The following is an 11,514-nucleotide window of genomic DNA, read 5'->3' on the forward strand; positions in this document are numbered from 1 at the left end:
ATAACGCAAAACTTTCGCGAATAAGCGCGTAACTTTCGCGTTATAATGCGAAACTTTCGCGAATAAACGCGTTCTTTTCGCGTTATAACATGAAACTTTCGCGAGTAAAAGCGTCACTTTCGCATTATTACCCAAAACTTTCGCTAGAAAACGCATTATTTTCACGTTATAACGCGTAACTTTTGCGATTAATCGCGAATAAAAGCGAAACTTTCGCCTTATAAGGCGTTACTTTTGCGAATAAAAGCAAAACTTTCGAGTTATTTCGCGAAATTGTATACATATAGTGATGTTTTTCAGGAACCTTGATCTTCGCTGACAAATAAAAACATGAACGCTGTTATAGTCTTTCATGAATTTATTAATAGATTATCATTTCCTCAGAAGATGTCCTGGAGAAATGATGCGAGAATGGTTCAAATTTAGGATTTGTCATCATTTTTTTTATTTCAAAAGTCTACCAATTAATAAAATGATTTTTACTTTCTTGTACATGTTTTTCAGTTGTTAAGCTTAAGAAATTCTTTAGACTGATTATTTTATTCAAAAAAAAGTCTACACTTGTGACTTTTTCAAGCATTTTTTATCAGTAACCTTCACTACAATTGTACCACTAATAGATTAAGCAGTCCATCGTTTTTATTTAAGAAATATACCTTGTAGAAACATAGCTTAAAAATGGGTGAACAATGTGTCATTGCATGAGCTTAACGTGTCATATGATATTTTTAAGTGATAAATATACATGTAAATGGATATTGTAATTTGAAATTGATCGAGGAGAAAAGGTCTACTTTTTTTCTCAAATGTTTATATATCTGAGGGGTCATTGAAAAGTTTTATGGACTAGCGCAATGAATCAAAAAAGTTTTTACACTTTGAATTAATTGTCAATGTTTTCGTAAGCAACAAAGTGATAAAGTGTCGCAACCTCAATATATACGATGACGTATTTCTACAGTGAATCTAACGGAGACAAATGAAAATTGCACATGCTATTTTCACCCATGTGGTAGGACACAATAGACAATTTTACCTTAGTTTGTTATTTTTATATGATCTTAATCTGAAAATATTTATTACATATTCTCTTGAGAATGTAAAAAATATGACGTTTGAAAGGGTTTGATTCAAAAGCAAGAAAACCTAAAATCATAGCTTGTTATTGTCCAAGATCAAATTTGCCCTTTGCTTTTTGTAATGTTTATACTCTAAATTAAATCTGTCAATCTGTAACTAACAATTATCATGCCAGCATCAGAATGTTTATTTTCAATCAAGCACTGCTCTCTGACGTTATCAGTTCTCACGATAAAGTTCCTCTCCCTAATTTCATCTGTTGTCAATCATTATCATATCCATGGGAATATGTTCAATCTGATGGTCACTTAATAAATAGTTAGTAAACTAGACAGACGTGTTCTTTTACCTCTCTCTCACAACATTACAATGGCGACGAGGATTCTGTGAATAATCTTTTGGATATATACTAGTTCTACTGTGTAGTACACTTGTAGCAAAAGTTTATCCAATATGTCGGCATTACCAAACTTTCCACCATTTTCTGTGCATGAAAATGCAACGGACATACGCTGGAAGAAATGGAAATTGAGACTGGACAATCTCATTCTTGCTATGGGAATAAAGAACGACAAAGCCAGACAAAGAGCTCTGCTACTCCACTATGCTGGAGAGGAGGTAAATGAGATTTTCGAGACATTACCTAACACAGGTGATGATTACGACACGGCGGTAGCAAGGTTGACTGAATACTTCGCCCCAAAGAAGAACACTGAATTTGAAGTGTACAAATTCAGGCAGGCCAAGCAAGAACCCGGAGAAACAATTGACACTTTCCACACCAAGCTTAGACAATTGTCGTTAACTTGTGAATTTAACAACAATGACAAAGAAGTGAAATCACAGATAATTCAAGGATGCAGCTCAACAAGACTAAGAAGACGAGCACTGAGGGATGACGTAAACCTAGAAGATCTACTTAAGCTAGCAAGATCACTAGAACTATCGGATAAACAAGCAAGCGAAATCGAGAAGACCGACAAAAGTGCCGAGGAAGTGAATTCAATGAGAAAACGTCGGAATGTACCCAAATTCCTGGAAAGAAAACGTGATACCAGGGATCGGACGGACACACCCTCAAAGGAGAAATGCTTCAACTGTGGTGGACAGTTTCCCCATCTGAAAGGACCGTGTCCGGCAAAAGGTAAGACATGTAACGCATGTCACAAGATAGGCCATTTCGCATCCGTCTGCAGATCAAAGAGCAAATCAATGAATCGTAAACCCAAATCTGTGAGACAGCTAGATGCATGTAATAGCGACTCTGATTCAGAATCTTGCGAATACCTCTTTGGTTTGGATCAAATTAATTCGATTACCAAGAGACAACCTCGTATCAAAGTTGAAATCAACGGGATACCCGTAAGTGTTCTAGTCGACACAGGCTCAAGCATCAACGTTGTAGACGAATGTACATTCAAGAAGCTTGAAAACAAAGTGAAATTGCGGAAGGCTGATACCCGTGTGTTCGCGTATGGTTCTAAAACTACCCTTGATATTATGGGAAAATTCCAAGCAACAATCGAAAACAAAAACAAAATTGAGATTGCGGACGTCTATGTTGTCAAAGGGAACTCTGGTTCTTTACTTGGATACGATACATGTGTTCAACTGCAAATTGTGCAGAAAATAGCATCTCTAAGTGATGACAAAATTGAAATTTTGTGTCAAAAGTACCCAAAAGTGTTCAATGGAATCGGAAAACTTAAACACAAGCAAGTAAAACTCCACGTCGATGAATCTGTGAAACCTGTTTCACAACCACACAGAAGAATTCCGTTCCATGTCCGGAAACAAGTTGAAAAAGAACTCGAGAAATTAGAGAAGCTAGACATCATTGAAAAGGTTAATGGTCCCACACCATGGGTCTCTCCGATCGTCGTAGCTCCTAAACCTAAGAAACCTGGAGAAATTAGACTGTGTGTGGATATGCGGAAAGCCAACACAGCAATACAACGTGAACGCCATGTCACGCCAACTATTGATGACATGATTCTTGATCTCAATGGATCTAAAGTATTTTCCAAACTCGACCTGAATGCTGGGTATCATCAGCTGGAATTACACCCAGATTCTCGGAACATCACAACGTTCTCAACCCATGTTGGATTACGTCGATATAAACGACTTAGCTTTGGAATTTCTTCAGCAGCAGAAGTATTCCAGAACTCGCTTAGTACAGCACTTGAAGGTTTACAAGGGGTTAGAAACATCAGTGATGACATCATAGTGTTTGGACAAACTTGCGAGGAACATGACAAAAATCTAGAAGCAGTCTTTAAACGATTAGAGGAAAAACACCTCACATTAAACAAAGAAAAATGTGAATTCAACAAAACGCAAATTGAATTCTATGGATATGTATTCAGTTCAGAGGGAATTTCCGCAGACCCGAGAAAAGTGGATGCGATAAAGAACTCTGAGATACCGTCAAATGCAAGTGAAGTCAGGAGCTTCCTAGGCATGACAAACTATGTAGGGAGATTTATTCCGAACTATTCAACAATTACTGCGCCATTACGAGAGCTAACCAAGCAAAATGTGAAGTTTGAGTGGCAACCTAATCAACAAAAAGCATTCGATATGTTGAAACGTGAACTTACAAGTGACAAAGTTATGGCATATTTTGATCCGTCAAAAGAAACAACAATGATTGTTGATGCAAGTCCCGTAGGACTTGGTGCGTTATTAACACAAGAAGGCAAAGTCATATCGTACGGAAGTCGTGCGTTAAATGATGTGGAAACTCGATACTCACAAACTGAGCGCGAGGCACTGGCAGTTGTTTGGGGATGTGAACATTTTCATCTGTATTTGTTTGGACAAGATTTCAAAGTCATTAGCGACCACAAGCCATTGGAAGCGATTTTTAATAATCCACACTCAAAGCCTCCCGCGAGAATAGAGAGATGGCGATTAAAACTGCAACCATATCATTTTGGGCTACAGTACCGTCCAGGGAAAACAAATGCGGCAGATTACATGTCCAGGCATCCGTCGAAGTCAACAAAGATCAACAGTCTGTCAGACATCGCCGAAGAATACGTTAATTACGTAACAGAGAATGCCGTACCCAAAACTTTGACCTTAGCTGAAATCGGTAATGAAACCCAAAAAGACCCTATCCTTCAACGAGTAATTGAAGCAATCATTTCCGAGAAAAAGATTCCAGAATCTAAAGACCTCGATAAAACAATTGAAACTTTTAGACGAAGGCAAAATGAACTAACTTTGCACCGTGACGGAAACCACAGCGTTCTACTCATCGAAAACAGGTTGGTCATTCCTAGATCAATACAACAAACGGTTATCAAATTAGCGCATGAAGGTCATCAGGGGATAGTCCGTACTAAACAGCTACTCAGAGAAAAGGTTTGGTTTGTCAACATAGATAAGCAAGTAGAAGAATTCTGTAAAGGATGCGTTCCCTGTCAAGCATCAGTACCAGGACAAAAGTACACACCATTGAAGATGTCACCCCTACCTAACCGACCGTGGTCTGAGGTCAGCATGGATTTCTGTGGACCATTTCCGTCGGGATCCTACTTAATGGTCGTTGTTGATGATTATTCAAGGTACCCTGTTGTCGAAATTCTAACAAAATTAACAGCAAAGGCAGTGATACCTAAACTTGACAACGTTTTCGCCTTATTTGGAATTCCTGATGTAGTCAAAACCGACAATGGACCTCCGTTCAACGGATTACTCTTCAAGGAGTTTGCAAAACATCTAGGATTTCAACACAGGAAAATCACACCGTTATGGCCACAAGCTAATGGAGAAGCGGAACGATTCATGAAGACCATTGGAAAAGCGATTCGAGCCGCACATGCCGAACAAAGAAGCTGGAAACAGGAGTTATACTGTTTTTTGCGCAACTATAGGGCGACGCCACATGCAACAACAAGCACAACACCCGCGGAGTTACTACTAGGCAGAAAACTAAAAACCAGAATTCCCGAGATTATTCCATCCTCCAAAAACACGGAAATATCACGTAAAGATCAAAAAGAAAAAGAAAAAATGAAGAGATATGCAGACATTAGAAGAGGAGCACTAGATCATAAGCTGCAGCCGGGAGACAAAGTTCTTGTAAAACAACAAAAACAGACAAACTATCAACTCCATACGGTCCCGAGCCGTACGAAGTAGTTAAACAAAAAGGCCCTATGATAACCGCTAAGAATGATAACAAAGAAGTCGCATCATTCTTCAAGAAAATTAACGAACGCGAAAGGTCAGCCGAGGTACCAGACGATTCCAGTGATGAATTAATTACCGCACAGCCCGAGCCTAGACGGTCAACTCGCGAGCGCAGACCACCAGCGCATTTGAAAGATCACGTGTGTGTGCACAGTGTGAAGATTTGTAATGGGGCATAATAATCCCCAAATCATAATTATATAGTGATTTTGTACATAACATTATTAATTATGCATGAATATGTTGTCTTAGAAAGTCCGAGGAAAGAGACACCAAAGTTGAACGGACATTTAGAAAATTACTGACAATTCTCAAAATGAAACCCACATGAACTTTGATAAGTGTAAACGTTAATTAGAATTATTTCGATGTACATGCTTTCATTTAAAGAAAGGGAGGGATGTAATGTTTATACTCTAAATTAAATCTGTCAATCTGTAATTAACAATTATCATGCCAGCATCAGAATGTTTATTTTCAATCAAGCACTGCTCTCTGACGTTATCAGTTCTCACGATAAAGTTCCTCTCCCTAATTTCATCTGTTGTCAATCATTATCATATCCATGGGAATATGTTCAATCTGATGGTCACTTAATAAATAGTTAGTAAACTAGACAGACGTGTTTTTTTACCTCTCTCTCACAACATTACACTTTTCTTTGTAATGAATAAGCTAGAATACAAAATCGAAAGAAAGTTAAAACTTATGCAAATGTCTTGGTTAAACAGCAACTGTTTCGCGTTATAATGCGAAAGAGTCAGTCGCGCTATAACGCGAAAGTTACGCGTTTATTTGCGAAAGTTTCGCGTTATAACGCGAAAAATTAGTTTTTTTAACCTATGAAAATTAGCTCAATGAGATTTCGTACAAAAGTAATGACACAACTTCAATAAAATTGCTACCACTCGACATAAAACAAAAATAGATATAAAATGATAAAATTTATTTTAAATGATTCCTGAACATATCAATTCAATATGATTTATATTTTTTAAAATATCGGATTATATACAACGCGCAATTATGGTAGTCGCCGCATCTAATTAAATAACGTTATATGACGCATACGCGCTTGTCATTCATTTAAACACCTAATCAAATAACTTTATATGACGTTACGCGCTTGTCATACATTTTAAAAATACTTCCTACTTTTTCAATAAAGACATAACGATCGTGAGTTCGAGTCTCACAGTGTGTGTTTCTTATCTAAGCTTTTATTTTTGTTTTCTCTTTGTGCATTTTTCCTATGTTATCTTTTATTTAAAAAAAAAACATTTATAAATAATGTAAGAGATATATACAACATAACACCTTGAAAGTATCTCGGGAAAAAACAGTCCTAAACTATTTGAATGACCCAAAGTTATAGCTGCTAGCTTGTTTTATTTTTAAAATTTTCAAAAAATCTTGCTTAGAATATTATGAGTATTGAACAAGTAAAATAAATGATTGTCATGTAACATACTTGCAACTATGAAAATATAAGACTTGTCCACAAATGATTACATACATGAAGTTTGATCTTGAATTGGCAAGGTACATGTACATGTATCTATAAATAGAAACAGGTGATTTCCTTTTAAATACTTGAGTCGGTCGTCTCGTCGGTAAGACAGCTATGGCTCTTTACATAACTTTGAAAGTGACAATCAAATGCGCTACGGCAGTATTCTTTTAAGTGAAAGATTACAGTTAATTATATTGCATAGGAAAAATTGTCAAAGGATTATGGAGAATCACCGAGGAAAGAATGAAATTAAGAGATTTCTCTGGATGATTTCAGCGATTTGTCATTGAATGATCTGCAGATGAAGTAGACCGAAAGATGGGACAGCTGACGGAAACTTTCAATGGCATGCGACGCTTAATCTATCTATTACATAACTTTGTGGATTCAGAGATTCTTTTATGCGTATTTTTGATTACTTAAAGTCCTACACGCCATATGAATGCCAAAATCTCTGTGAAACAAATTGATTAATGATTTGAAACACATGAAGTGTTGTGAAAAAAATACTTTCCATAAAATTTTACGTTGTATTAAACAATTAATCAATATCAGGCAATTAAGAATTCAGTCTTTTCATGAATATGGAAGAAGGAAGTGCGTAAACAGTAGGCCTATATATAGACACGCATGTCCACGGGGAATCACAGACAAAGAGGTACATGTGTTTGTTGCATTTTTCACAATTATTAATATAAGGTTAAAATACGTCATAAAAGAGTATATGGTTGATACTGATAACAATAAAAGATAAGTATAATTAAGAGCAAGGCGCTTGCCATAAACGTCGAAAGTGAGTAGTATCGCAAACGGCCTACTTTGTCTTCTTCACGCAATGTTTGTTTATCAATCTAAAAGTAGCAACGGCGTCACGTGATGGATTTATTTAAAAATAGCAATTTCTCTACTAGAAGGGATATATTCTGTAGAAGTACTTTTTTCCGCATGGTATTAATTAACGCTAAGTAAACAGTCACAAATCTTCCGCGGAAATTTGTCCAAGCGTACCTAATGTAAATGTAAGGCATTTAGTATCAGTCTAAGAAATCCGCGTAATTTTCTACCCGCGGATTAAACAGAAACTGAGATTCCGGGGAATTATGACCCCGTGGAAAAAAGTACGTCTACAGTAATTATAATTTGATAACTTTATAACGCGTTTAATTTTAATGGTGTAATTTACAATATTTTCGTAACTTTTATTGATAAACAAAATATATAAATTTCCATTCTTATCTAAACTGGCGCAAGTTATAGTGTGTATACTTTTAACAGCTAACTTTATAAACATGAGAATCGGAATACTTTAAATTTGTGAAGTTTGGTTTTGACGCAGCGACACCTTCTATGTTCTCTATTTTAAACTTCTTGAAAATAAATTCAATTAAAAACTAATAAATGAAAAAAAAAACAATCTTAATTTCACTCATCTTTTGGCACAATATATTTTATATGATGCCAAATTTAACAGATATTGACACTGTTTTTATTAACTTTCGTAGTTATTATTATTATAAGTATTTGTAAATGTAACCTATGCATCTGAACATTTCAATGTACGAGGATTCTGATACATGCATAATAAATCTTAATTCTTTTTTTCTTGTTTCAAGGGGTTTATCTGGGTTCGGCTGCTATGTCTTCATCAATTGCAGACAGACTTGCAATTCCGATACGTCCAATAAAAAAACAGACTAAATTTCACTTTTTGAATAAACGTCAAAATATTTATTTGTTGAGTAAAGAGGTGCCATGGACTCATGCTATCCAATGCTTTCACTATTCGTATATGCTATATGGAGGTGCTGAATTGGTGGTGACATATGTACGAAATGATAGCATCTTGTTTGACGTTTTTCGCAGAGTCAGGTTTTGCGTTGAAGATAGTGATGTCATTGTTCTGAGCATACATACAGTCAAAAACTTCTTCCAGAGGATGTCTATTAACCTGCCAGTGAAAATGAAACATAAGGTATTATACACAACTAGTACATTTATTTCCGAATTAGCAATATCATGCTGAATTCCTTATTTGTTTTCGTGTTATATAAAAGGAGTATCACAAACACTTCAATTTTATCCTCTAAAAATATCACTGTATATAGGGGAGTGCAATATTATCGATATATCGGTATATTGCAATACTAGATTCATCGATAATATATCGCGTGATATTTTTCCAATACCGGTATTCACGATTTTTTTTACTGGAAGCGTCAAATAGACGCTAAATATGGTGTCAAAGCTGAATTTCGTACCCGTTATCATTTCAATTTTCTTAATTACATTTACAAGAGAGCTTAAATAATTTTAAAAAAAACGAGATTGAATAAAAACAACCAATACATAATGTGGAATTTACTGCATTCTTAATTTTCCAAATGTCGATTAATTAGTAAGAATTTTCTGGAAAACATGTTGAATCATTTTGCGGTTTAATATGTGTTTTTCAAAATGGCGGACGAAGAAAACGTGGATGAGAAATCGAGGTATACTTACATAAAGAATAACAAAGCAAAAGCTGAAATCTGGAAAGACTTTCTGTTGATTCAAAACAATAGCGTACTTGTACAAAATGTTCCTGCTTGCACGTTGAGTAAAGTCCAAGTTAGATACTCCGTTGGAACTACAAATTTGAACTCATTTAAAAAGAGTAAGCACGCATCAACGGCCAACCTGTACGAAGATACAACCCGACTCGAATAATGATTCATTGTTAAAGGTAACCGGTGGCGTGAGCACACAGAAAAAATCCTTAATATTTTGGTAGCAAAATATCATACAAAATCTCAAAAGGCTATTCAAATATCATTGCAAAAGATCAAAGGCCATATAGTATCCTTGGGTCACGGGTGTCCAGGGCATTGAACCTTGAATCCTTAAAAACCTTGAATCCATGGTATGCAGTTCCCAGCAGAAAACATATTTCTGACCAGATAATACCTACCATGTACATGTACAACACAATGAAGAATGATGTACAGTTGATTTACGTCATAATCTCTGATAAAATATGTATAAAACGAGATTGAAACCACAGTACTCGTATAATTTTGTTTTACTGTTTGTTTGCGTTCACCATCTAGTATAAAAATATCTGAAAACATTAAAAATTTCTTGCAAATATTATCAAATTACGGAATAGATTAATCCACTCTGTCGTTTCCCTACACTGCGCGTGCAGCGCGTCGTTGACGTCATAGTGGATCTCTTAGTACAGTAAGATCATACACGGTAAAAACGGGTAGTAAAAAATCATAAAAACGGGCCATAATATGTACATGGTGGTTTATTTTGTGAATTTCAGAACGCAGCAAATATTTTTACATGGTTGTTGACGGAAAAGTTCTGTGGGTATGTCTTATTTCGCTTATTTCAGAAATGTTTGACGTCATAGTTGGGTTTTCCCGTACTCGAGAAATGTAAACATGACACGTTTTTCTCATGATCATGACTCGTTTAACTTTGCCCCGTGCAATATTGAGCTCAGCTTCACAAATCGATATTTTTACAGTTAATCAATATAATTACCACCTTGAACTTCGACGTAAATTTTCAAATATTGAATGATAGGATTTTTTGCAAATTATTTTTTTTATGGTTTAAGTTGTCCTAAAAAGTTTCTTTTTTCGAATTTTTAACCCTATTCATACTCTAAAATATTTTAAAAGACACATTTCCGCTGGCATATTTATTATCTATGCTGAAAAATTTCAATTATCGACCGAGTAATGGACCCAGAAACACGGAGAATAAAAACTCCGCTCAAACATTGTGGGGTATGGTATTTGTCATTCAATATCTCAGAAATAAGTCTTGAAACCTATTGATATGTCTGCTTTATAGTATGTGGGACATACTAAATAAGATACATACAAAATATGAAAAAAATTAAATGACAGGTATTTTTTCAGCCAAAGGTCCTTCATCCCCTTAATATAAGGTTGATTTTCGAAAGGTAAATATACACATGCAGTATTCATAAAAGATCGACAGAGGAAATTCTGGTAGGTCACTTATGACAAGTTGTTTTTCACTTATATAAACTTTATGAATTGTAAAGATATGAATTAATATTATAGTTATTAGCTCCTAAACTACAGATGACTTATGTATTTAAGATGAATTAAGAAGCTTTAAGATTGCTACTACTACTGATGGTTCGGACCAGTCGAACAATTGAATCATACATTTATGTCACTTCTACACATTTCAATGAAATCATTAAATGTTACTATGGGAGAATGGAATTTCAATCCAATGACAACGCAGCAAACATGTTCAAAGCAGGAGAATTGCTTGGCTGTTATCTTCATTTAGGGTGTTATGCACATTGGATATTGCTGCACAAAAAGCTTTAAAGGTCAAAACCGTTAGTAATAATCTAGCTAAAGTAGTTGAATTGTTGCATTTTTTCACAGGTCAGCTTTTGCAGCAAATGCATTTAAAGTACAAGCTGATCTCCAAGGAATTCCAAATTAAAAAAATTAAAAATGGAATCGATAGTGTTTTAACGTGGAATAGTGCCTATGAAATGCTAGGAAGATATTTGGAGGTTCAAGTTGCTGTAGTTGGAGCTTTACTCTCAAAAGGTGTGAAGATTGGAGACAAAAACCTCAAGTTTTTCCAAGACGAAGAGCTACGAGTTGCAGAGGATTTCGTTAAATGTATGAAACCTTTGAAGTCAATGACTACAACTCTCTGAAACATTCATCTCC

At 35.4% G+C, this 11,514-nt stretch overlaps 1 protein-coding gene across 1 annotated transcript; it reads left to right on the forward strand.

The window, feature by feature from the left end:
• The first annotated feature begins 1,324 nt into the window (after positions 1 to 1,324).
• Positions 1,325 to 5,232, forward strand: LOC134272128 (uncharacterized protein K02A2.6-like). Its single transcript, XM_062754369.1, has one exon. The coding sequence runs from the start codon at positions 1,534 to 1,536 to the stop codon at positions 5,230 to 5,232; it is 3,699 nt and encodes a 1,232-aa protein (XP_062610353.1). The 5' UTR covers positions 1,325 to 1,533.
• Positions 5,233 to 11,514: the final 6,282 nt, after the last annotated feature.

This window comes from Saccostrea cucullata, unplaced genomic scaffold (assembly GCF_032062105.1).
Source record: "Saccostrea cucullata isolate Sc308-1 unplaced genomic scaffold, CSIRO_AGI_Scuc_v1 ctg8163, whole genome shotgun sequence".
Taxonomy (NCBI): Eukaryota; Metazoa; Mollusca; class Bivalvia; order Ostreida; family Ostreidae; genus Saccostrea; species Saccostrea cuccullata.

Coding starts and splice junctions, on each gene's coding strand:
- LOC134272128 (XM_062754369.1), top strand. CDS start 1,534: ATGTCGGCATTACCAAACTTTCCACCATTTTCTGTGCATGAAAATGCA.